Here is a 27451-nt window from a genome sequence, read left to right on the forward strand (position 1 = left end):
CATGATCTAATACATTCACTGTAAAGCAAATAATCACATTTTTACACAGCTAGGGCTCCTTCACACGAGCGTATGGGTTTTACATTCCCTCGTGCAAGCTGGTAATTCGCATAAATGGACGATTTTCTGTGATCAAGTCCCGAGCTTAATTAGCGTTTTCTCTTCCATTTTCATGGCTGGATGCGATGTATTAGCAAAAGAATACGGCGCAGCTTGGAAATTCCTCGCTCACCGTAAATCCTCATATTGACTTCCAATGCCTACATAGAGGCACCTGTAAGCGTTTCACAGCGTTGAACGCTGATAAACTGCCTCCAGCTCCCATAGGAGTCTAGGGGAGCCACCAGCATATATCGATTTGAAAGATAGAGCAAGACCTATCTTTTCCAACTGTGCGTTAATGTGCCCTCCGATTTTTAGTCGCACATGTTCTATTTCTTATAGGGCAACTTTTTTTACGCGCTACAAATTCAAGGCTTTAGCAGACGGACAGTATTTACCAAACCGTCTATGTCCCCTACAAACATTGAAAAGAAGGACCCAGGACAGACCCTTGTAGTCACCACTTGTAACTCCAAACGCTTTATTCACACAAGCATTTTTACGTGGCTATGTAGGTGCGTTTTCACGCCCGGCTGAAAAAAGGAGGCATTGGATTCCAATGCATTTGTTCACATGGGTGAATTTGCGGTGCCTCTATTTAGGCATTTGAAGTAATTCTAATGATTTATGCCAAGCGAGAGATTTCCGGGCAGCGGCGTATTTTTTTGCTAATACATCACACCTAGCTGTGTGAATGGACGAGAAAACGCTAATTAATCTTGGGAATTGATCAAGGAAAATCGTCCATTCCTGCGAATTCATGGCGCGCACAAGCAAATGTAAAAACGCATACGCTCATGGGGAGGAGCCCTTAGGCTGTGTTCACATGTGGCATTTTTTCTGTATAACCCATTGTCAACTACAGGTAAAATTCTTTTAATCTGGCATAAACAGGACTGGATAAGTTCTTCCATACAAATCGAAACCCCTCCTGATTTAACACTTCTTAGACCGCCTGCAGACGGCCGGGTCGTATCCTGCTGCGAGAATTCTCACAGTGGGACCCGACCCGCACCCCTGCAGGGACCAGTGCGGGTCTCACCTGCTCCCGCGGCTCCAGCTCTGTGATGTGCCGGCTGCCGGCCAGCTTGCACATGCGCAGAGCGGAGCCGGCGACCCAGAAGTGACATTTCTGTGCGGGCCTCTGCGAGACCCGCACAGAAATAGAGCATGCCGCAATTTGTTTTCCGCGTGTGATTTCACGCAGACAAATCGCGGACGTCTGCCTAGGATTGCGTTTTCTAATGCAATCCTATGGCAGCTTCCATGGGCGGAAATTCTGCGTGAAATCCCGCCGCGGAATTTCCGCCTGTGTGCAGGGGGCCTAACAATGAGAGTTTGTTAAAATTGTATCCAGTTGAGACAAACTTCTGTGAGCGAAGCAGCCTGAACTCCAGACTGATACATTGTAACAAACTATCAGAAGAGAATGGAGCTGCTGATTTATTTTACTCACATAGGAATGTCTAGGCGGGATACAACTGTTACAGACCCTCAGCAGTGAGACTTTTTAGGTGTGTTCAAGTTTTCAGCCTCTGGATGGAAACAAGAAAGTTTTCATTCACTGACAGAAAACCGAGATCAGGATTCTAATTGCTTGTGCCAAATGTATTTAAGATTGAAAATCTGATTGACTGTAGATTGTGTCCCCTCAGTTCATAGTTCTGCGCTGCTGAGGACTTCGCAGCACTCATGCATAAATTGAAGGGGTTGTTCAGGATTAGAAAACACATGGCTGCTTTCTCCCCAGAGCAGCGCCACACATGTCCACAGGTTGTATGTGATATTGCAGCTCAGCACCATTCACCTCAAAACTGCCTAGCTGCAATACCAGGCTCAAGCCATGGACAGGTGTGGCGCTGTTTCTAGAAGAAGGCTGCCACTTTTTTCTAATCATGGACAATCATTTTAAGCTGCATACAATAACGAAACCTTATTGGATGTCAGATATCGCTACATTCACATGAACATTCATCTCGGTCTAACATGCATGTCAGTTTCATTGGAGGATGGAATTAATAACCATTGTATCTGTTGAAAGAAATCCAACATGGCCGATTCATGTCGTATTGATCCGACCAAAAAGAACGGATTGTGTCAACATCTGTCATTGTTCCTGGGCGGCTTATAATCATTGTGTGCTTCTTTTATTCTTGTGTGTAAGCGGAATCTTTGTTGTGTCAGTTCATGTCTATTCTGTGGATCCAGAGTAAGCTAAGGCGGGAATCGGGCCTACTATAGGGAGTGCGGAGGGAGTGAGTCGCAAGGGTTCCTCTGCCACATGAGAAGACACCAGTATTATAAATGGCGCAAGGTAGGTAGAGAGGGGGCCTGTTACCAATTTCCTACTGGTGTCCAGGAGCTTCCCGCTACACCTTCGCAGTGATCCCCCTATACAGAAAAATATCATAACGCATTAAGGCCTCATGTCCACAGGTGGATGAGAGCCCGCAGCGGATAGACTGCGGAAATCATTTTAATTATTTTATTCCGCAACCCATAGACATCTGTGGGGCCTGTTGGCGGGCGATCCGCGGTGGAATGAAGCATGCTGCGATTAGATTTTTGCACCCAAAGATCCGCATGCTTTAATTCACCTGCGGATGCCCATGTTTCTTTATGGCCAGCTTGATTTGCGGATCTCCCGCGTGGGTGACGCCCTGCGGATTCCGCAAATCAGATCCGCCTGTGGACATGAGGCCTAAAAGTATTGTAACTTGAGACAATGTCACCGAAAAAAAGTTTTAAGAACAATAGGATTACTAAGGCTGTGTTCATATCTGATTTTGGAGGCTCCATCACAGATCTGGTATGAAATGCTGGACGAAAAACTCCTGCATACATTGTAGTCAGTGGGGGCTGTTCGGTTCCATCACAAAATGGGTCTGTTCTGCCATGGGATTCCTCTTTCCTGCTCTTATAACGGAGACTGAATCCCCTAGTGTAGATGTGAACATAGCCTAATACAGGTAAGACCATCCTTGCATATAACTCATAGAGCTAAAGGCTGTAAATCACTTACTGTGAGGACGACTGCAGCTTCTTCAGGGTCAGTACAGAACACACTGGGAGAGATTTATGAAACTGTCTAAAACAAAAAATGGTCTTTGTGGCCCATAGCAACTAATTTAATTTCTCATAGTGCTCTTGAAAAATGAAAGCCGTGCTGTGATTGGTTGTCATAGGCAACAAAGACAGTTTTTCTTTCAGACAGTTTTTTGGTATATTCATCATTACATTCTGAGCATGCTCTGAGCGTGGAAAATATAGAAACCAGGACTGGGAAGAAGCAGAATACAGCCGGCCAGGAGAGGGAGGGAGAGAGCTGACAGCAGTCACTGCCCAGAACTACAGTCCTGGTTTCTATAGGCATATTCATTTTCAGATTGCTGGAGTACTCCCAGAGTAATCCGTGACATCATTAGAGTGTATCATGTGACCTGCTGGAGTGCTCATGATCCCGCTGATGCAATCATGAACAGCCTGTAGAGGAAGGATCTCCTACAACCCCCTCTGTTCTAACCTGCTCAGTGCAGACCGGTCAGATGACACCATAAATAGTCATCACACTGAGAACTGGCTTTATACTGACTTGTCAGGTACATCCCTGCAGTTTCTGCATCCATTTCTATCCATCCACGTCCCGTTCAGTTTGTGCATGCAGAAAACTGAACATCTAGCCGTGCAGTGTAAATGGCAGCCATTCACTTCCCCGGCCCGCTCCACATCCCTGCTGGTAGCGCTTTCAGTGATGCTAGCGGTACTCGCTCCTGTGTAACAGCACTGGGGCGAGCATCACTGGAACGAGCTTAGGCATAGGAGTTCGTTAAGACTCGTTTGAATAAGCGAACGATGTCAAAGTTCGCTATACAGATACATACATTGGCTCGTTGAAATGAGAACTCGTTCAGCTGTTTGCTGTATAAGTGAATGAGAACGACTCAACAATCGAGTCAGCGATGAACAAAAACGTGAACAATTTATCGTTTGCCGTTCAATCGTTGCCTGTGTTTACACTGAACGATTAGCATTCATTTTTGCTCGATTGAACGCTTTTTTTTTTACCGATAATTATTCCATGTGAAGTGCCTTAAAGGGGTTGTCCCGCGCCGAAACGGGTTTTTTCTTTTTTCAACCCCCCCCCCGTTCGGCGCGAGACAACCCCGATGCAGGGACCTAAAGAAAGCTTACCGGAGCGCTTACCTTAATCCCCGCGCTCCGGTGACTTCTATACTTACCGGTGAAGATGGCCGCCGGAATCCTCTTCCTCCGTGGACCGCAGCTCTTCTGTGCGGTCCATTGCCGATTCCAGCCTCCTGATTGGCTGGAATCGGCACGTGACGGGGCGGAGCTACACGGAGCCGGCATTCTGCACGAGCGGCTCCATTGAAGAGAGCAGAAGACCAGGACTGCGCAAGCGCGGCTAATTTGGCCATCGGAGGGCGAAAATTAGTCGGCTCCATGGGAACGAGGACGCTAGCAACGGAGCAGGTAAGTAAAAAACTTTTTATAACTTCTGTATGGCTCATAATTAATGCACAATGTATATTACAAAGTGCATTATTATGGCCATACAGAAGTGTATAGACCCACTTGCTGCCGCGGGACAACCCCTTTAAGGGTGACTTTACGTGGGATGATTGTCAGGTGCTTAAGTGCCCGACAGTCATCCCAAAACTTATCAGTCTGCCTTCAAAGATGAACGACTGCCTGTTAACACTAAGCGAGAAATCGCTCCCAAGTCGCTTTGTCTCAGTGAGGACAAGCAACTGCTGAGCGATTTCTCGTTTACTGCCTCTTAGGTTCAGTGTTGACACAAGATAACTTTCGCTGAAATTTGCTTGTTTGAGTGCTTTTTTTTTGGCCCATAGTTGTCCTATGTAAAGCCACCCTAAGGGCTTATTTACACAAGCGAATATCAGCCGGCATCCGCTTCCATCTAAGCAGTTCCCTCCCACTCACCGGCTCTCTCCTCCCCTCCGAGCGGTGTGCAATGGAAGTGCGCAGGTTGAGGGTGGAGCTAAGCTTCCACCCCCAGCCCTTTGTCGATAGCCAGCAATGGGAGTGGGCGAGACAGAGTGGAGCTTAGCTCCGCCCCCTCCCATTGCAGACGCCAGAGTGGAGGAGAGAGGCAGAAAGACGGGGGGCTTCCAGCTTATCACGGCAAAAGAAAGGGCAAGACCTATCTTTTCAAACACTGTATAAAATCAGTTGCTGTTTTGCTTTTCTTGCCGGTGCGTTTTTTTTTTTTTTTTTAACGCACCCAACAATCGTTCATTTGAATGAATACCTTGGAATCGAATGCGATTTTTGGGCGCAGCTATAATAGCTGCATATATACGGTCGTGTGATAAGGCTAGTTGCACACTGCATATTTTTAGGCTATACATATGGATGATTTTTCTCGTAGACCCATGGTCAGCATGAAAAAACTCATGGCATGTTCTATTCCTGTCCGTTTTAGGGATAGGACACGCCAATGCATGTGACTGTGCTGTGCCCATGTACATTAGAACTGATTGGTGTCTGTGTGCTGTCCAATTCTAATTGCATCTAAATCTCTGGGGTGCAGCTTGCAGTTAGGGCTAGCCTGAAAAGAATCTGAGCCTGTGCATAGCCGCCATTAACCCCTTGAGTGGCACGGCCGGAAATTTTCCGGGACGAGCTCCACTGCTCATAGCAACATAGCCCGGAAGATTTCCGGGCTATGTATCACTATGGGAGCTGCAGAGCACAATGCCACAAGCTGTGACATTGTGCTCTGCCTGCACAGACCCACAGAGAACAAAGCAAGGGCTTTGAAAAACCAGCAGAAGATATTGCCAATGTGCCGGCAATCTCCTGCTTTCTTTACAGGTTGCCATAGAGACCATCGGCTTGTCAGAAGCAAGCCGATGGTCTCTGTGGCAGGGAGAGCTGGTTGTTAGCTGTCAAAGGACAGCTAGGTACCAGCTCTTACAGCAGAGATCAGAGAAAACCTCCGATCTCTGCTGTGTTAACCCTTTACATGCTGCAGTCTATGTGACTGCAGCATGTAAAGGGTTGTCACTGCAGCATGTAAAGGGCTGTCACCATCGGACCCCCAGAATGTGATCAGGGGTCCTGATGGGTCCCTGTAGAAGTCCCCTAAAGGGACAAAAAAAAAAAAAAATTTTTTTAAATTAAAAAAAAAAAAAGTAAAAAAATTATTTAAAAAATTAAAAAAACACTTGTCTCCCTTTACTTTGTAAAAATCACACATGTGGTATCCGTGTGCGTCGTAATGACCCAGAGAAGGAAGTTAATACATTATTTAACCCCTTAATGACATGGCCCCTTTTTTTCTTTTTTCCCCATTTCTTTTTTTCCTCCCCCCTGTTTAAAAAATCACAACTTGTCCCGCAAAAAACAAGCCCTCATATGGCCATGTCAATGGAAACATGAAAAAGTTATGGCTCTTGAGACGCAACTGCAAAATTAGTTGAAATTCAATGATTAGACCATTTAAAAAAACCTGCCCTGGTGGGCACGACGGGGTGGTAGGAAACCTGCCACTCAAGGGGTTAAAGGGCTCTCTCATCCATTCATATGACCATGAGTGTAGTTTTTAGCAAAAAAATACGTCGCACCCCAGAAATCGGCTTAAATCCTCTGAATTGACTTCTAATGCCTACATAGAGGCACCTGTAAGGTTTTCACAGCCTTGGTTGCAAAAATGCCTCCCCCTCCTTTTTTCCCCTACTCCCATAGAAGTCTATGGGACCCGCCGGAGTATATTGGCCAAAAGATAGTTACAGAACTATCTTTTTGCCTGACGTATATTCGCCGGCGCGTATTTTCCATGTTCCATTTTTCACGTGCCGTATATTCGCCCATGTGAACGGATGCATTGGAAACAAATGCCTCACATCGGTAGCGTATACACAGCCGGGCGTGAAAATGCAGCATATATGTGCCCGTATGAAAGAGCCCAAAGGGGTAGCTTATCACCTGGTAAAAAGCGAGCTGGGCTTAAACATCCTGCAGCTTCAGACTGAGCTGCAGGGAGGTATGCTAATGCAGTGTCCGTAGTTCAGGAATATCTCACATTACTCAGGTTTTTCAGTTAATTTCCCAGGTTTTATGTGCATTGTTGGTGTTGTGCGATTTTGCAGCTTGTTGCGTCCAGATTGTCTTTTGGCTTTAGAGAAGGTTACGGTCCCACCAGCTGATCGTCCTGACGTCAGACGTCACAACTCATCAATACCGTCATCATGGCCTATATGTTCGTGATATCTTCTTTTGCTTTGGTCCTCGTCTGTAGCTTGCGGCGGTCGCTGTAACCGTCCCATTAATTTCTTTTGGGTCCCAAGCAGAAAAACTGCGCTGGTCCTTACATGTGAAGCCCAAGGTTTTCACGCTGCTTTGTTCCGTGTTTGCGGCCCTTTAGTTTTTGACATGTGATTTGGGGAGATCTAGGACATTATTGCGCTGCTGACACTCCTCTGCTCCTCTGTCTCCGACATGAGGGGTTTACCCAAAACATATCATTTGCATCCACTGGAGATGGCCATTTTGTGGGATTCTAAAGAGGGCAGTGACCGTACTTAAGCAAGAAGCACATCCTTCAAGAACTGCAGCGCCCCATGCATATGTGTGCGTGGACATTGAGCAATCTACCAAAATGGCTGTCTCCAAGTGGCAGTGACTTGACATCTACATACTCCTGCGGTGGCCATTTTGTCCAATTCACGTCACGTTACATTACTGCGGAAGAAGAATTTGTGTGTTCACCTCCCTTCCACCCTTCTCAACAGCACAACTGTTGTTTTTCTACAAAATGGCTGCCTCCGGGTTTCCATCCTCAGCTGTGTATGATATGTATGTATACTAATGCACGCTTAGATTGCTGACATTTCTATGCATGTCTTTGCTTATGCCAGGTCTCTATCCTCGAATGTCAGCTTCTCTTGCAGCTCGTTTGCAAATCAACACCATGCCCTCTCCACTCGAGTTCCTCCAAAACTCAGAACAGGAAACTTGTGTGTCTCCAGGTAATGGCTTCCCCCTCACAACTCATTGGTGCGGTGCACAGTTGTCACCATTGGTCAGAAACATGTCGAACCACCTCAGACTTGCCCTTAACAACCAATCAGAGTCTGCTTTGAAAATGAAAGCTGCACTGTGATTGGGTGTTACTAGTCAGAAGGCCTCTGAGGCACTCCTCCAAGTACCGCCGGCCCAGTCACATGACCTCCCTGTGTTACCGTGTAGAGATAGTCATGTTGCTGGTCTTCTACCTCAGCCATGTCCGTGCTTCTGGTGCAGTCAGTCACAGCCAGCCGGTCACTACATGATGTGTACTAAGATGTGTTCTATCATGTACTATTAGATATTATGTTCTGACTCTACTTCTTATTAGTCACACATCTTCCTTCTGTATTCATTACACTTCACCTTGGAAATCCTGGCAGGATTAATATATACAGAATTGATATTAACGAGCGGATTCATTATAATTGGATTAGGAAGCGCTGGTCATTGGTCTCTGGTGCTATATTAGCGCTTCCCCTGGTTCCCATGCAAGTTTTTGGGGTCAGTTATGTGATTTTTCATACAAAGGTCTATTTCAAACAAGCAGAATAGAGGTGTTTTTTTCATGTTAAGGGTTCTTTCATATGAGCGCCATTTTAGGGCTCTGATAGCCATGCTAAAAGGTCGCGGCTAACAGACCATGTATGAAAAGCTCAGGTCTGAATATCCTATTGCAAGTGTATGGGGATCCAGCACTGCATATAAAATATGTGTGTAATACGCAGCCAGAATACACCCGTCTGAGTGAACCCTTAAATTATGGGAAGCACATAGGCTACTTGGCTGGGAGGCAGCTTGCAGCAGCAGAACTCTTCTCCCCAGTATTCTGTTTGCTTGCGTGGAGAGAAAGATTTGCGTATCTCCAGAGAGCATGTGTGTGCTGCGGCAGGGCTCCGTAGACTGTAAGACGATCTTCACTCTACAGATATAACCTCTTAGGACTTTTAGTATTTGTCAGCGTGGACATTTCTGCACCACCATGTTATCCCTCTGGGGTTGAATTCCGCACCTGTTAAATCCGCGCATCTTTACTTCAAAACCGCTAGATTAGTGTCCGCAGCGGAAAGCTTCTGCTGCAGAATTAAGGAGGTTTTGCAGAATTGTTATTGCCAATTTCTAATACACAGAAGATGTAATTCCACAATTAAAGTCTACAGCAAAAACGCAGGAAATTCCGCAAAACGTTACACAGAACGCATTCCGCAGTTAAAAACGCAACAAAATCTGCACTAATTAACAAAAATCTTTGCTGCGTCCTGTGGATAATTCCGTCCCGTGTGAAGGTCCCTGAATGACAGTGTCACACTGGCATATTTGTGCAGGGTCTTGTGTGCGCAAAATTTATGCGTGCAATACGCAGTGAATAGAACCCATTGATCTCAATGAGTTCGTTCGCATAAGCATATTTCACACATTTCGTTTGCACAAACAAATACGCAGCTTGCTTTATTTTCCGGTGGATTTGTGCGCGAAAATATCACGTTGAACTAATTAACCTAATTGCCCATTGCAATCAATGGGAGCATGCTATTGTGTTTAATTCTGTGCGCAAATGCGCTCACAAGAACCCAAAATACGATAGGGCCCGTCACACAAAAATCCGCACATAAATGCGCTTCCGCCCATGTGACACTGGCCTAAGGCGATATCTCCTGCCTCATCTACATTGTAAGCGTTTATACTACTTATATTTTTACATATTTCACGTGCCGCAGAGCCGGCTGCGTATTTCCTGCAGAACTTCTGGCTGATTTGATTTTCGCAGTCTTCATCCCTGGCTGATACCTAGATTTAAGGATCTTACCACAAGTGCACTTCACAAATTAATCTGCACATCACCCCTACACGGCTGGAGACGTCAGCCTGCTATGATTTGTCTGGATTTACGCACAGGCAGAGGGATAGGGAGATCAGAAGTGCTTTGTGACATAAGCGCTGCAAATGCATGGTTAACTCTTCACATCCTGGAAAGCTGCAGACTGATAGAACTGGCTGCCACAGAGGTGTAGAGACATTGTCGCCATTCACTTGGGTCCCTATGGGGCACACAATGTCATTTCTCTGTCTCAGGCACATTAGGGCTAATTTAATAGGAAGATAATCAACTTTTTAAGCATTTGACAACGCTTTTTAATGTACCCCATCATTGTGACGTGCGAGGAGGTGCGTTAAAATAGAACAGACAGCGTTTGAGTGCAGGTCTGCGAGTCCCCATTAAAATCAATGGGAGCATTGTACTGCAGTCAGTGCGGCGCTCGGGACGCCTCGGTAAAAAGAGGATGTGTGATAGTGGCCTTAGTGTTATATGCAGTCGTACATAGCACTCCACCAAACCTAGTATATTTTACTGCAGTTTTTGGTGCGGATTTAGCCCAGTGTGCAGAATCTGACATGTTTCTGCCAGTTTTTATGTCAAGAGGTGACATGTCGGAATTCAACATGCGGATTTTGCTACACCTGCACCAAAAACCGAGCGGGAATTCTGCCCCCTCAAAATACCCTAAGGGTGCCTTCACACTGCCAATGAAATCGCACGAGGCTGCGAGAAATCGCAAAATTATGCCGCCAATGGCTCCATTCACATGTGCAATGTTTTAACGCTTCCGATGCAGCGTGAAAATAAAATCGCAGCATATCCTATCTTTTTGCGATCTCGCCCATTGTGTCCAGTTGAGATCAACGTGAGAAGATCACTATCTCATGCCGTGGCTGTGACAGCCATGGCAAGAGATTCCTTCAGCCCTGCAGGGATGGGAGGCTGTTTCCCTGCGGAAACACCTCGCATCCAGGGCTTCAAGAAGGATTGCAAGAGCGATATCGGAGCGTCAATCACATCCTGATATCGCTCTCGCCAGTGTGCAGGAGCCATAAGAGTTATGACTCTACGGAAATCAAAGTGTTCCATGACAAATTCAGCTCGGCTGCATCTGCAGGTAAAGGAGCTTGTATTTGGGGTTTTGTACATGGTTACTTGAGATCCGCAGTGAGGATGAGGTCAGGTTGTGCGTAATCATCGCTGCTGTTTTCAGAAAAGTTGTTTGAGAGTGCGGGAGAGAATGAAATGGGGTTTTCATTTGGGTTGCTGTGTAGAAGCTTGTCACAGCCATACATCTTTATGTTCCTGCAGATAGCCGGCGGGGCTAATGGCTCTGTGTGGGAATCGAGGCCTAGAGCGGTTTCCACAGCAACGCACGAGATACCTCATCACTCATACCTCAGTCTCAGGGAACATAGAATCAGCCTCACAGTGAGCGCAGGAAAAACACGTCCCTCCATCACCGCTCACAGTTATAGGCTCACACAACGTCTAGAACAAGGGCGCAGTTAGAGTAGGGGGGTAGCAGCAGTGGCTGAGGGGAGCTGCACCATAACTCTTACCTCCTTCAGAGGTTCTGTAGTAAATGCCGAAATACATAGCGCTATTTTCTTCAGTAAAACGATAGAAAGCAGATGGAATCCATTATAGTCACGCCATTGTATTTTTGTTCTTCTGTTCCATAGTGTCTATAAAACAGAGCAGTGCTCGCCAGAGGAACATTTGGAGAAGAGAAAAAGATTTAGGTATAACTAACCTGGTGTGTGTGGGTAACTTGGGTACTGGTCACCTCCCTACTGTTCCATGAAGATGAGGGAACCCCGTCCTCGCGACATCCAAGTGGAGAGCTGCTCAGCAGCCGACCAGGCTCCAAACATGGCAGGAACCAGGATGAAAGGGCACCATTAAAACCCGTAGACCCATTGCTCAGGGAGGCCACCAAATGAGTAGTGTTAAAAATAATACACAGCCCGTCCTACTTCACTGTGGAGACTTAAACAGTTTGCCCCTCCTAGATAGCCGTCAGCCAAGGTCCTCTAGATCCAATGTTGAGTGATCTTTATTAGCGTTGAGTGAAATAGTCGAAACCCTGGTTTGCGTTGAACTTTGCTAAAAGTTTGGTTCAGTGTGAACTCAGACTTCGGGTGGTATGTCTCCGCAGACCCCACTAAAATTATCTTGTTGATTCTCACTGTATTTGTGTTTCTCCTTATTCTCCATAAATGTATGTGCTATAGTAGTTGATTATTATGAAGAAGAACCACACACAAACAGAACATGCAAGCTCCATGCAGATGTTGTCCTTGGTCAGATTTGAACCTAGAACTACAGCACTGCAAGGCAATAGTGCTAATCACTGAGCCACCATGCATCTTAGGCTGGAGGAAAAAGAGAAGGTCCTCTCCTGAGGCTGGGCTCACACGAACGTATGGTAAACCGCTGCATATAAAAGGCAGCGTTTTCCCGGGAGAGGGGGTGGGGGTGGGCTGCGTATGGTCATATTTTTTGCCTGCGCAGGAAGGACAGAATATCTCACCTACGCTGCTATGCATTTGCTTCCTGGTTTCTTCTTTTTTTTCTTTTTACTTTCCTTCTATTGCCTCTTAGCATTCATTGCGTAAAAACATTGTGCATACACAATGTAATTGCATATATACAGAGTTTTCATACGCACCCATATAGAACAATAGAACTTTTATTGTACGTAATATGCGGTAAAATAGAACATGCTGCATTCTTTTTTAGATGCGTATTATATGCAATGAATATAGGCAAGTGTGAGTGGAACAGAGGAAAACAATGTCATGGAACTGTCACGATTTACCGTGTAATACACAATTCAAATAAGCTTGTGTGAGCTTCAGGAGGAAGAAGAATGGTGGCTCAGTTGTTAGGACTGCTGCCCTTAGGTTGTAGGTTCAAATCTGACCAAGGACAACATCTGCATGGAGCTTGTTCGAATGTTTGTAGAATCCCACATAAATGTCTACATAGATGTTGTCCTTGGTCATATATGAACCTACTACCCTGGCATTGCAGCACAACAGTCCTAACCAGTGAGCTGAGGAGGACTTTCATGGCTCTTAGACAGTTTGAGGGGTATTAGTTCCGGTCCGAACAAATTTAGTGAACCGGCCAAAGCAAACTTTTCAAAAGTTCGCTCAACACTAGTCGTTATAGCAATAAAGGGGTCCCATAACGCCAGTCATAGCAAATAGGAAGGAGATTCATTCATAATAAGGTATACAACTGAGTCTCTTAACACATTTCAGGGGTATAGGGGAGCCTCCTTTCTCGAACTTTTACACTACTCATATGGTGGCCTCCCCTTAGCGCTTGGTCTATGGTTTTTACATCTTTTTTTATGGCACCCATTGTTCCATAACGAAACAGAAGACCGTAAGAGGCTCAGTAGGGAGGGACTGTCAGCGGTGCTGTATCTGCTGCTCGAAAAGGGGATAGATATGGATAATAGGGGCAGGAGTGGAGAGTCAGTCGATAAAGCCAAAAACGGAAGGGGCAGGCACAGAGGATAGACCATGTTCATAGACTACCATATAGCAGAGACCAAGGCAAACACTGTTAAAGGACAACCTCGTATTCATGCCTTGATGGGACATAAGGACATCATAGGGGGATTTCACTTCCTGCCTCCCCTACATGGAGTATATATGGCTGCCATTACTGCAATACCACAGGTATTGTCACCCAGCTTTCCCTGAATCCTGATTGGTAAATGTGTTATGCATTCATACATCTTCGAACCATATTGCTGCACAACTCATTCAGTACTTTGAAAATCTCCCCGAAGTCTCCAGTGAAAGTCGTAATGGTGGCCAGTAGTGAAGTAAATGGAATTTTTAAGAACTTTCCAGAAGGACTTGCAACTCAAGGACTTGCAATGATAATGGGATTTTCTTTATTTTTCAGTAGCACTGCAGATGCTGGCAGTTGTCACAGAGTGTCTAGAGGTGCAGTTTCTGCTGCCGCCATCAGATTAGATGTGTGTAATCAGTTATGAGCTGCACGTAGCCATTAGACCTGCAGGAACATCTTTGATCTATGATTTTCCCTTTTCCTCTTTTGTTCTGTATCTCTGATGACATTGATTGCGGATCCCCGGCCCTGTGATACTGTCCCATTAGTCTTATGTCGGTAAATTCTATCTAGGGAATTTATGTAATCAGTGTAACACGATGCTGCGGGAGAAAAGACCAGAGTTTATATTAATCCCAACCTGGAAGATGATAGTCTTGTATGTGGTACTGCTTCAGAATATATTAGTTCCCTTAAAGGGGTTGTACCAGAATTACAAGTTATCTTCTATTCACAGGATAGGGGGTAACTTGCTGATCAGCTGAGGTTTAACTACTAAGACCAGCACCAATCTTAATAATGGGGGGTCCATCTGTCTGTCACTGCAGGGTCACTTCTTTCCCTGCATTAATGTAAGAATGAATGGAGTATACATGACTACCACTCCATTAATTTCAATAATGCTGATGGAAATGCCTAAGCACTTGTAGCTCAACTATCTTCACAGTCCCATTGAAAGTGAATGGAGAGTCAGCGCGCTTGCAGTCTATGCAGTCTCCTCCGCACTGCAGTGGAGACATAGGACCACCGTTCTCTGCATCAGTGGGGATCTCAGCAGTGAAGCCCCCTCCGATCAGCAAGTTACCCCCTATCCCGTGTAGATGGGATAACTTAGAATTCTGGTACAGACCCTTCAAGGAGAAATCCCAGTAAAAATAGAGCATCCTATTGTGGGTAGTTACAGGGATAGAAAATCAGGGGTCACTTTCAAAAATAGCATGTTTTTCTAATCCTGGACAAGTCATTCAAGGAACCATTTCGATATCGTTGCCAATTTGGGCCACTGCCATAGAAGCATATTATGGACATAGTTTTGTGCCTGTATTACAGACCAGTGTCTCGGCCTGATCGCAGGTCTACTGACCTGAACTTACAGCATCACATTACAATGCTGTGAGTTCGGTTGAGTAGACCCATGGTCGGGCTGGGATATTCATCCGTAATACGCTCATCTAACAGTGATCATACAGGAATTGGTACCATTATGCGCAGATTTCCTGCAGGTAATCCCCACTTTCAAAAGCTGGCTACATCTATAGTACAACAGCCAGTGCCCCTAAAAGAATGCTCCCATTCAGTGCCCCAAAAAACAGTGCCAGCCAAGGAGTGCCTCCCTGTGCACAGTGCCAGTCAAAGAGTACCCCCGACTCAGTGTTTTGTTTTTTTTATTTTTATGCAAGATGTAACTTGGTATCATGTTGTATTGCATGGTATTCATCTAAGACCAACCTGGGTATTTACCCTAAGGCCGCTTCCACACGGGCGACAGCGATATCGCTGCTACAAAATCGCTGCTATGTACGTGCGATTTTTTAGCGTCAGTGATGCTTTTTTCTCGGGGAAAATGTAGCATCGCTTCGCTACTACCCGCCATAAAATTGCGCGATTTTGCAGCGAGAAAGTTAGGCTGCATCCACTCGGGCGATTTTTCTCACACAATTGTATGGCAATCTGACAGGGCTACAAGTCGCATGTATGTAGAGCCCATTCTTTCCTATGGGTTCTTCCACATGAGCGATGTTTTGTAGCCTGCGATATTGCGAGACTACAAAATCGCGGCATGCTCTATACAGCTGTGATTTGCAATTTTTTTTCTACCCATCTTTCCCTCTGCAGCCTTCCTTTTTATCGCATCGCACGAAAATGCGTTTTTCGTGCGGTGTGATGCAACTTTTACAGTAGGAAATCCTACTGTAAAAGTCCTAGCTGCAGTAAAAAAACAAAAAAATAATAATACATTACCTAAGAAGCGCTGTCCGGCTCCGGCGCGGGTCTCTTCTTCACGTCCGGCACTTGACTTCAGTGTTCTGCCAGCCCTTCCTAGATTGGAGGATTAAAATCCTCGCTTCGAGGAAGGCCTGGCTGCGAGTGGTTTACAAGCGCGGTGGCTCAGCTAATCACAGCTATTCAATGAATGAATGATTGGCTGTGATTGGTTCATGGCGCGCCGGAACTGATTGGCTGAGCCCCCAACACTCGTGAACCAATCACAACCTGCCCTTCCTAGAGGCGGGGATTTTGATCCTCCAATCCAGGAAGGGCTAGCAGAACACTGAAGATGAGTGCCGGACGTGAAGAAGAGACCCGCGCCGGAGCTGGAGAGCGCTTCTTAGGTCATGTATTAATTTTTTTTTACTGCAGCTAGGGCTTATTTTCTGGGTAGGGCTTATATTTCACCCCACCCCCGAAAATCCTCGCAGGTAATGCTATAAAGTTGCGCGACCTCATAGCACCACGTGTGACTTTGTGCAGCCACACAATTGCATTGTCGCCACAAGAAAACACAGCGATGTTGCATGGACCACCAGTGCGATATCGCTGCGATTTTCTCGTACCGCTATTGTGTCACCTGTGTGGATGCGGCCTAAAAGACAGAATGTAGCCAAACAAACCTCAAGTCTGTTGAATCCTTTGGAAGAGGCTATTCCAGCAAAGGTGAAACAGATGTCTGCTTTTGTTAGCCTCTAACATACTAACATCCTCTTTCTACCCTGCATGCTCTTCATTGGACATCCCACAGTTGACATAAAAAAACTGGTGGCAGGTATGGTTTAAAGCCTGTGCATGTGACTCCTAAAACACGCATGGCTTGCATGCTAACTTGTACCGTTTACTTGATACTTGTGCTGACCCTCTTGGTTAACCCTGTGAAGCCACCATTCTCATAATACTGTATACTGTTTCATCTAGTGATCTCGGAAACTCGCTGAAGGCTCCAACTAAACAATTATTTTTTTTGTGATATTAACCCCAAATGTTTACTACTGACTTTTGGGGACAGCTGCATTGAAACTTAAAGTAGTTGTGTCTGGCTTCTAATATGTTGTCTACCCTGCGTATTGGAACAGTCACAGTCATTCTGTAAGGCACTGAAATGATTGGATGTTGTGAATACCTTCAAATGCATGTACGGTCAACTCTTCATTTAGGATGAGCAGTCGGATCTAATCATTGTCAGAAGTGGTTGAAGAACCGGCTTGCTAAGCTACTTGGATATACTGTTGTGTTTTAAAATGACAAAGGGTATAATACATGCAATGGGACTGGCATTAAATAAGTGTGTTGAATTTAATAAAGCCGATTGATAAAAAAAAAAAGTTCAATAAAAAATAGATTAGAATAGAAATTGATGGGTAGCAAGAACCTCATAAACACAGGCAAACTTTCACAGATTAAGAGAGAGTTGAATGGAATTTAATATTATTTTTTGATCATCATGGAGTCTTCCTTAAAATACTAAGCGTATTATACTTTATTGCTTCCTAGTCAAAATACTCATGACCACCTGTCTGTGAATGACTGTGTGAGTTACATGTGATGATGTCACTGTCATGTGATCAGTCATCGGGGCTCTGAGCTCCGCCCCTGCTCACATTACGGTGAGTCATCACAGGTTCTAAAACATGCAGAGCCTGACAGCAGCCTTGTGCTTACAGGACTTGTGATGTCATTGTGATGTGATCAGAGGCAGAGCTCAGAGCCCCGGTGACTGATCACACGACGGTGACATCATCACAGGTCCTGTAATCACACAGCTGCTGTCCAGCTCTGCTGGTTTGCGACCTGTGACCAACTCCAATCTCTTTTACTATAATATATTGGTAAGTGGCGCATTGCGCCACCAGAAACACTGGTACTAGTCCTCTTAATAAACTGAATGTTACCCTGTATTCAAACCTTATCTATAGTCTTAGATATAATTGGTATAGTCTCAGATGAAGATAATTGTCTTTAACATAGATAGCAGTTAGAAAGTGTCCAGCTTTGAAGGCTAACTCACACAGTGCCAGATTGGACATGTCTACCACTGAAGAAGGAGTCCATTAGACTCCAAAACACATCCGAATAAGCCCTAAACACATCTGAATAAGCCTTAAGCACCACCTGTTTACATCATTTTGTTGTTTTGTCAACATTTGGACTTTCTAACATTCAATATAATCCGAGCCAGCAGCCGATCCTGCACATGGTGGAGGACTGACCAGATACCACCATGATCTGCTGGACAACCTAACAGCACTTCTGCATCCAGGCCACAGGACAAGTATTACAGCACATGTGCCGCTGTCCACTGATGTCACCACAGGTAACAATAGTCTGTATGTGTTAACCTTCTAGGTCCGCCACCTCCAACCGTCTGGCTACGTTAGAGGCAATTAACTTTATCTGAGAGTGTATTACTTGTATTCGAGACTACGGGTTTCTTTTGATTACAAAGTGACATTCAGTCTATCTGCTGTAATGAGACAACTGGCTGTTTCAGCTTTGTGGCCTCTACAAGGTTTTGCACAGTAGTTGTACAGAAAAGAGAGATTATTGTTCCACTAACTACTCTATTACCAATAGCTGTCCTTATTTCTTGGTGGGTTCATGCATGATGCATCACTGGTTTTCTTGATGGTGGCCAAGACCTCAACACCATTTGCTAATAATCTTATTTGATTTAAAATTAATATTTGATGGATTTTTTACCTGTGTTTACGGGTTCTTCTTACCCATCAATTTCTATTTTAGTTTGACTTATCTGTTTTAATCAATCAGCTTTAGTACGTTCGACATACTTATTGAATGCCAATCCTATTGCATGTATTATACCTCCGTCATTCACAACAGCGCCGATATCCAAGTAGCTTAGTGAGCTGGATCTTGTCTATATATACAGTAGAGTCTATATTTATTGTTGCTCTTTGTGGATGCCATAGATTTTACCTACAACCCTCATCTTTTTGCATTTGTCTTGTTTGGAAGGTCAACCGCCCTCACCCTCACTAGGTGGAAAGGTCACAGTGTCGGAATTCCATTTGTTCGTGTTGTATATTTGTTGTTGGTTTCACTCATATTGAACCTTTTTTTCTAAAGAATGATGGTCAAGCAATGGTAAAAGGCTGTGTTGTGTTTTTGTGATGACAGTGGCCTGGTTTGCCTTTGACCCTGGTTCGGCGCACTCGGACATCATCTTCTCGAATGACAACCTGACCGTCACATGCAACAGCTATGATGACAGAGTTGTGTTGGGGAAGACCGGCTTCTCCAAAGGAGTTCACTATTGGGAGCTGACCATCGACAGATACGACAATCACCCAGACCCTGCATTTGGCGTGGCACGGGTTGAAGTGCTGAAGGATGTCATGCTTGGAAAAGACGATAAAGCTTGGGCCATGTATGTGGACAACAACCGCAGCTGGTTCATGCACAACAACTCCCACACAAATAGGTACTTTCAGTATCTTTATTCAGTATGTTGTATGTATGACACATCCACATGTTAGTAATGGGATATCTTTATGATAGTAATGCAAATCCTTTGTGATTTTTCATAGGACTGAAGGAGGCATCACCAAGGGTGCTACGGTTGGCGTCCTCTTAGACTTCACCAGGAGAACTTTGACCTTCTCCATCAATGAGGAGCAGCAGGGACCAGTGGCATTTGAAAGCATGGAGGGGTTGTTGTTTCCTGCTGTTAGTCTCAATAGGAATGTGCAGGTAACTAATACTTATATATACATAATCTTGATTACATTAATGCATGGGATCAATATTTGGAAGTATCAGTATCTTTTCGGGAGTTGTTTCTTCCTATGACAGAGACAACATTTTAACAGGTATTCCTCACCTACTATTACTTTTTGTGTTTTTTTTCCCCTCCTTTAAACTTTAGTCGATTAGAGTTGAGCCAACTACCAGTGTTAGACTGAGGTTCCTAGGTTGTACAGTCCTATTAACCTGGATATTATATGGCAGATATTGGCAAGTATTACCTACAAACTAACAAAGGAACAAAAAGTCCACTGTTACAGTAAAAATCAAATCATTGTGTTTATTTGCAAATCACAAAATATATGGAAACACATATATATCAGCAGTTACATAGTATCAGTGGGAAACTCTGGAAGAGGTAACCGCAATCTTATGCTAGAACATGTTGTGTACCACAAGAGCACCTTGACGCAACTTTCTTTGTGTCTATGTCAGGCACACATGTTATTTTTGGGCTTGCTGACACTGTACAACATATAACTCCCCGCATTCATTTGGGTATTTTACCAAAAATGTTGAATCCTATTTAGTAATGGAATATTTAAGGCGCCATCTTTTAGTTCAATTTTGGAACATTGATAACTTATTGAGGTGTTTATGCAATCTAATTATTAGTCATGTATGACTTGATTGGACTTTGAGTACAGTACTCTATCTACCTACTACATTCTGTATTTTTAGGACGGGATAGTATTTTTTTTACTTTTTATGCCTTTGCAAGTTTGTAGGATTAACTTGAGTTAAGGTGTCCAATGGAGACTTGCATGAGTTATTTCTAAATTGTGTAGATTCTGTCAAGTAGTTTGGCAGAAGACCAAAAAGTGAAGAAACTTACAAAATATGTTGCCTCTGCAGGTATATTGATGGCTACAATTTTAGATGTGAGAATTACTCATCAGGATGTACGCGGACATATTTGGCCATAAATTCTTCCTTTAAAAATCATATCAGCCAGATGTTCTCAAAAATAAAAGTCTACCTGCAATTGTAATGTCATTCAGATGAGCACCAACAAAAACAGTGTCCCATCCTAGATTATTAGCAAATAATTGGTTAAAGCGACCCTCTGGGCCTGGAGAAGCATAGATGGCCACACCAGCTTTTCTGACTACCTGATGTATATTGTACATTAGTATACATCATTAGTCTGAAATACTCCATCCTGCTTTGATTAACCAGTGTTGCCCACATGAGCAGTGCTGACCAGTCAGATAAGCACGTAGTATCTTAGGCCTTAGTCACACGGGCGTTTTTTCACGCGATTTGCGCATCGCATGACGGATGCGCATGCGCAAATCGCGTGACCGGCGCCCAAAAATCGGCCCAAAAATCGCCCGAAAATCTGCTCCTAGCCGCGTTTCATTAGAAACGGGCCGGAGCTGTCCAGCGCATTGCATTCAATGGAGACGGCAATACAGCGGCTCCATTGAATGCAAGCGCTGCGGGCGAGTGTGGGATGAATTGTTCGGGAAGGGGTTAAATATATAACCCCTTTCCTGCAATGCATCCTGAAAAGTGAAAAAATAAAAAAAATGTATGTACTTACCTGCTCCCGGCAGCTGGAGATCCCCGCAGCCGGCCTGCAGTGGGTGTGAAGGGGGTGTGACTCAGGCTTGCCCCTGATTGGCTCAGCGCTGAGCCAATCAGAAGCAAGTCTCAGTCACACCCATTCATGAATTCATGAATGGGTGTGACTGAGATCAGCCTCTGATTGGCTCAGGCTGAGCCAATCAGGGGCAAGCCTGAGTCACACCCCCTTCACACCCACTGCAGGACGGCCGCGGGGATCTCAGGCTGCCGGGAGCAGGTGAGTACATCCTTTTTTTTTATTTTTTCACTTTTCAGGATGCATTGCAGGAAAGGGGTTATATATTTAACCCCTTCCCGACAATTAACCCCGCGCACGCCGGCAGCCCATTGCTTTCAATGGAGCGGCTGTATTGCCGCTCCATTGAATTCAATGGGCAAACATCGTTCTTCTCTGCCACAGCTGTTCCAGCTGTGGCAGAGAAGAATGATTTGTCTTCTATATGTTCTCATTGGGGTCGGCGCTGCTGCCGCCGGCCCCATTGAGCGCATATAGAGAAGAGAACAGGAATCGCAGATCGCAGATAGGTGCGATCTGCGATTTCTGTTCTCTAATTTATCGGACGAGCGCATAAAAAGCGCTCATGTGTCCGATACCATTGCAAAGCAATGGTTTTAAAAAATCGCCGGACGCATGCGCATGCGCAAATCGCGGCAATAAACGCCCGTGTGACTGAGCCCTTAGACTACTGATGCATACTAATTGACAATGTGCATCAGATAGTCAGAAGCAGTTCAGCCAGTTTTGTTTCTCCAGACCCGGAGGGTCGCTTTAGTAGAGTGAGGTCACCCTCGTAGGACCCTTAAAGGGGTTCTGACATTGGAAAAAAAAAATTCAATACTTACCTATTCCTCCCCAGTCCGTCTTCTTACCACAGCATCTTCTGGCTCCTCCAGTCCCCGGGCACCTCACCTCACCTCAATGCATTATATTAACAAGCCTTACCAAGAGGATTAAGAAGTCCTAAGGAAAAATCTTGATTATTTTTTCCTCCTCCACATGCTTTTCTTACTCGCTATGATTTTATTACAATACATGCTGTTGTTATTTGCAGGTAACACTTCATACCGGTTTGCCGATTCCTGGATTCTACTCATCCAGGGCATCCATAGCATCTTCTCATCCAGGGCATCCATAGCATCTTAAAAGTGCCAGTAGGACTGAAATTGCTCTTAAAGTCCCCAATGATCATCGCATTGGTCTTCAAAGCAGCAAATAATTCTTATGAAAAAGAAGAATGTCTATCTACAAGGCAGTGTAAATATATAGGAGGGACAGAATATATGGGCTGCTCACGCAAACCCTCTTGATGACGTGGAGTTTGTACAGGGTGTTCACACAAGACTTTCTCCCAATGACCAGCGCTTACTTCTCCTTGATGTTCAGCTCTGCGTAGGGTATTCTCCTGAATCCTATCCATAAGGTTCACCTCTTCATCGTGTCTGATGTTTGTATTGTTCCTCTCCATGATGTCCATTTCCATCGAAGAAGTTGACCCTATACATCTCCATGAAGCCCAGTTCTCTAACCTACATGGTGTTCAGCTGTATCCAGAACATTTGCCCCATACCTTGCCAGCTTTCATCCCTCTGCGTTATCCATCTCTGGCCAGAGTATTTGCACCAAATATCTATATGATTCCCAACTATTAATTTTTCATAGTATCAACTGCATTCAGGCTGATGAGACCGTACAACTCTATGGTATACAACTCCGAACTTTCCGGTATCTAACGCTGTCCAGAGTATTCATACAGCTTCATGATGTCCAACTTTTTACAGTGTTCTTCACGAGTGTCTCCACGACGTCCAAAGATGTTCATGAGGCCACCTAAGATGTTCATATCATTCCTTTACTTCATCTTTAGCTCTGTTAGGGGTACTCACAACCATCTCACAAGTCTTTATGGCATCCAGCGATAATGAGATCTCCAGACTGACTTCTTTCTCCATCGGACCTGGGTTCATTGCTATTTATTTGATTTTTCAGACTATCATTACTATGTATATACATTATTGCTATTGTTGGTTTTTCCGCTGCTGCTACCCCTCCAATGACCCTAAAGCTCTAAACAAACTTTGGTTACTTAAGTCCCAGTATTGAGCCTAAAGATGGACAACTCCATGCACCTCCTCTGAGCTCAGGGGTACCAGTTACACCTTCTACATTGGAATGTTACCAGCCTTTGACTGTCCAAAATCAGGATAAAACAGTAACAATGGCTTATATTCTAAGTACATTTCCTAATATCTTGCTCCCATGAGGAATGTAAGGTGACATCCCTGATCATGATATCGTCGTCTTTATGGTGCTTGTACATGAAAATTAGAAATTGCAGTGTCTTATAAATTTCTATAGGGTTTTCTAATGATTAAAAAGTGGTCAAAAGCAATCCAATGAGTGCACTTGTATATATAGAGATTGTTCCCATTAGACAACGTAGGCTTCTGTCTAAGGATACATATGGAGGGGCACTAGTTTGATTGGTAAATCCTAAATTGCCATCTGTGTCCTCCAGTTAGTTTTATAGGATGTCTTAGTTCTCCAAACAGCAGCATAAAGTACAGTTAACTTTTGATGGGCAGGTATGAGAATGAGACATAATGCTAGAATTCCCAGTGGTTATAGAGATGGCCTCAACAGGATATCACATATTTAGATGGAGTCGCAGGCTTATATCGTCCACTTTTTGGATGGGACACATCCAGATTTAAAGGGCAACTCCACCCAAAATACATCATACTTACCTACCTTCACATTCATTCATGAAGACCCTAATAATAATAATTTATGTTTGGAGTTGTGACTTGAAAGCTCAACATTCAGGTCTACTGATCCAATGTGCCAAAGTGGGGGCTGCAGAATAGTATTATGATGCCCCCTTATGGCAGCAGTGGTAATTAATCGTATTTAATATTTGGGCATATATAAGTAATCAGCATCCCTGTAACTGCTGTTATACGAGCACCCAAGCTACATGATCATGCGTGGCCGGGGCCTGTTCATTTATATTATAGCAGACCTATCAGCTCTCCTGATGTGTCGGTTTTAGTACATTTTTTTTATTTCGCATACACCTTTTTTTTTAACCATGCATTGTGCCATTCCCCTATCATTACTCCTGGACACATGTGAACTAATTGATACCTGGGCTCCATTTGCTCTGTCAGTCGGTTCTGCCCATACACTGATTAGGCAGTGTCAGAGTATGTTGGGACACGCCTCATTGACCAGGAGAATGATAACAAACAGTTGGCAATTTATTCATACAACTTCAGCAAGAGCAAGGCCTCTTTCACACCGGCGTCATTTTAACACTCCGATAGCTGCACTAAAAGATCGCAACAATTAGAGCTTAAATTCGCATGAACGAAGAATAGCTGCGATTTTTTTTTTTTCTTATCCTCCATTCACATGCCGAGCTGCGGTGAAATAACGCTGCAGTCCCGAAATCCCTCGGTCGGGAGAACAATTTTTAAATGACTTAAATGCCTCAACTAATGGCACCTGTCATTGTTAAGCAGCGCTCGCCGCTACTAAACTCCCTCCCGCTCCCTTTGCCGTCCGGCTCACATAGAAGTCTATGGAGTCTCCTGCGTTGTGCTGTCAAAAGATAGAACAAATGCTATCTTTTGATGCAGAGAAATATCAGCGTTAAAAAAACACACCTATTGCGCTTTGACGCACTATTTGACGCACTATTTTTTAGGCATGTAAAAAAATTGCAGAGTAGGCACGTCAAAAAATCGTGTCCAAAAGAACCAATGGTTCTTAAAGCATTAAGACAACGTTTGTGTAAAAGAGGCCTAAGGCTGGGGTCACACAAGATGGAATTTCAGCGGAATTACCGCATCGAAAAAATGCAAGAATTCTGCTGTAAAAGCGCAGCTTCAAAACTCGCAGGTCTTGGAGCGGTTCTGCCATCGGCATTCCGCTGCGGCTTTCTCTCCCCATAGAGAGGAGAGAGGCCACTGCGGAAAATAGAAAAGAATTGACCTGCTGCGTAATTGAATTCTGCACCGCATGTCATTTTTCGTGCGGCTTGGCCGCAGCATGTGGATGAGATTTATGCAAAATCTCGTCCACTCTGCTGGCTAAACTCAGAAATAGGAGCCGCGGGCGGAATTGCTGTGCAGACTTTCCGCACGGAAATTCCGCGGAAATTCCGCCCTGTATGAACCCAGCCTAAGGACGCCTTCACAAGGGTGCCTTCACAATGTTTTTCAAAACTCTGCGGATTCATTGCGGAATTTTTCTGCAGCTTGTGAAGGAGAATTTAGAAATCTCTTCTACATGGCTTGTACTGTAAATGCTGCAGAATTTTCGCTACAATTCCATCCGGTTTCAAGAAAATCACATGAGATTTCTGCATTGCGAGGCGCACGAATATGAATCCCATTCTTTAGAATGGGGTCATACACATGAGTGATTTTTATTTTTTTTAATTTGCGGCATGTCCTATCTTTGGGTGTACCCTCGCATCGCCCATTGTTTTCAATGGGGCCAGCAAAGCATCGCACTGTGCGCGAGGTGCACATGAATGCAATATGAGGTTTCTCATCAAAAACAATGAAGAACACTCCGGGATCCTCCGTTACGGCTGTTAGCCGCTGCGGAGAATCGCTACTTCCCTGAAGTGATGCGAGGCGGTTTTAGCACATAATCGCTTTACATCCTCAGGGTTATCGCATGTCAATGAGCGTGATATCAGGCCGAGTTTCCCTTGTGAAATTAGCCGTACCCAAATAAAGCACAATTGAGCGTTCTTTGAAACTATGCTAAAACCTTACTAAAACAGAAGAGATGATCGGTCCTGCATAATGTGCCTCACCTATATAGCTCAGAGGGCCAGTGCCGCCTATCATCCAGTGGGCCTGCCACAATGCCGCCTCCTCAGATGGCGGTCTCTTGGACATAAAACCTCCTACATAAATCACACCCATCGTTTTCAGTCCTGCAGTCTATGAGGACGTTGCACTTTTCTAATAGTGCGCATGTTATTAACGCATGCACCTTCTAGTCCGATCTGCACACCGGCCATTTGGAAGCCAATGTTATATCCTAGCCTGAAACTGCTGCCTTTCAGATGAGAGTGCCAATATAGCCGCTGCCCCCTGCTTGTACCTTACAACTGCTTAATGCATCCAGATACTCCCAACATCATTATAACGATCACTCGGCTATTATAACCAGCAATACACAGTCTATAACAATGTCTCCACGAAGAGTCGACAGATTAACATTCCCAAAATGAATGTAAATAGGTGATTTTAGAGTGTGTGTGTGTTGAATATCGATGTAGAGAGTTTTCCCTACTGATTTATTTTGATAGGTGCTAATCTGTACACCAGTTATGTATCCATAAGCTACTCTTGGCTACAGAAACTCTCTGTTGCGGGACAACGCCGACGTTTATTTTATTTTTCTGATGAGAAGCAATGGCTGGGCCACTGTGAGCTTCTGCGCCACTCATGGTGAGTCGTCGTCCGGACGAGGCTTATGGGATCCCTAGTGACTTGTATTGCATAGTCCATTTGTATATGTAGCTATCGCCCTCTGCAGACGCTGTACTCAACAATAAATTATGTTTGCTGTTACCAATAAATTAATTTTATGAAGGGAAACTGCTGCAGTCTGGAAGTCTCTTATTTACTAGTCATTCATATATGTCATGGTTGATTGGATGAAGCCAAAATACATGGGCGCTTGGTTAAAGGGCTTATTCCGCAAAATCACATTCATATAAAAAGTCCTAAGAGGATATTACCCCCTTCATGACGCGGACCCTTTTTTTCCATTTTCGTTTTTTCCTCCCCCCTTTAAAAAATCATAACTCCTTTATTTATCTATCGACGTCGTTGTATGAAGGCTTGTTTTTTGCAGGACGAGCTGTAGTTTTCAATGGTACTATTGAATGTACCATATAATTTACTGAGAAACTTTAAAATAATTCTAAGTGGAGTAAAGTGAAAAAAACGACATTCCGCCCTATTTCAGTGCGTCTTGTTTCTACGGCGCACAAACTGCAACAAAAACGACATGATAACTTTATTCTATGGATCAGTACGATTGCTACGATACCAAACTTGTATAGTTTTTTTTTTACTGTACTGCTCTTTTTTTTTTTTTCAAAGACATATAATTTTTTGAAATTTTCTTTTGCACACAATAACTTTTTTTTTTGTTTGTCGATGTAATTGAACGAGGGCTCATTTTTTGCGGGATGTCCTGCAGTTTACGTTAGTGCTAATTCAGAATAT

General features: G+C 44.3%; 1 protein-coding gene across 7 annotated transcripts in view; it reads left to right on the plus strand.

Annotated features, from left to right (window-relative positions):
* Positions 1–26814, plus strand: part of TRIM9 (tripartite motif containing 9) — an 89751-nt gene extending 62937 nt beyond the window's left edge. For 2 of the 7 annotated variants that reach the window (XM_066608025.1, XM_066608026.1), the window contains exons 8-13: positions 8004–8114; positions 11656–11715; positions 16587–16610; positions 18977–19280; positions 19387–19549; positions 22246–26814. In XM_066608025.1, coding sequence (XP_066464122.1) covers positions 8004–8114; positions 11656–11715; positions 16587–16610; positions 18977–19280; positions 19387–19549; positions 22246–22329 — 746 coding nt within the window. In that variant the 3' untranslated portion in view covers positions 22330–26814. The remainder of the gene's footprint in view (positions 1–8003; positions 8115–11655; positions 11716–16586; positions 16611–18976; positions 19281–19386; positions 19550–22245) is intronic. The other 5 variants (XM_066608029.1, XM_066608031.1, XM_066608030.1 and 2 more) reach the window with 3 other exon arrangements.
* The last annotated feature ends 637 nt before the right edge of the window (positions 26815–27451 follow it).

The sequence above is a fragment of the Eleutherodactylus coqui genome, chromosome 6, assembly GCF_035609145.1.
Source record: "Eleutherodactylus coqui strain aEleCoq1 chromosome 6, aEleCoq1.hap1, whole genome shotgun sequence".
NCBI lineage: Eukaryota > Metazoa > Chordata > Amphibia > Anura > Eleutherodactylidae > Eleutherodactylus > Eleutherodactylus coqui.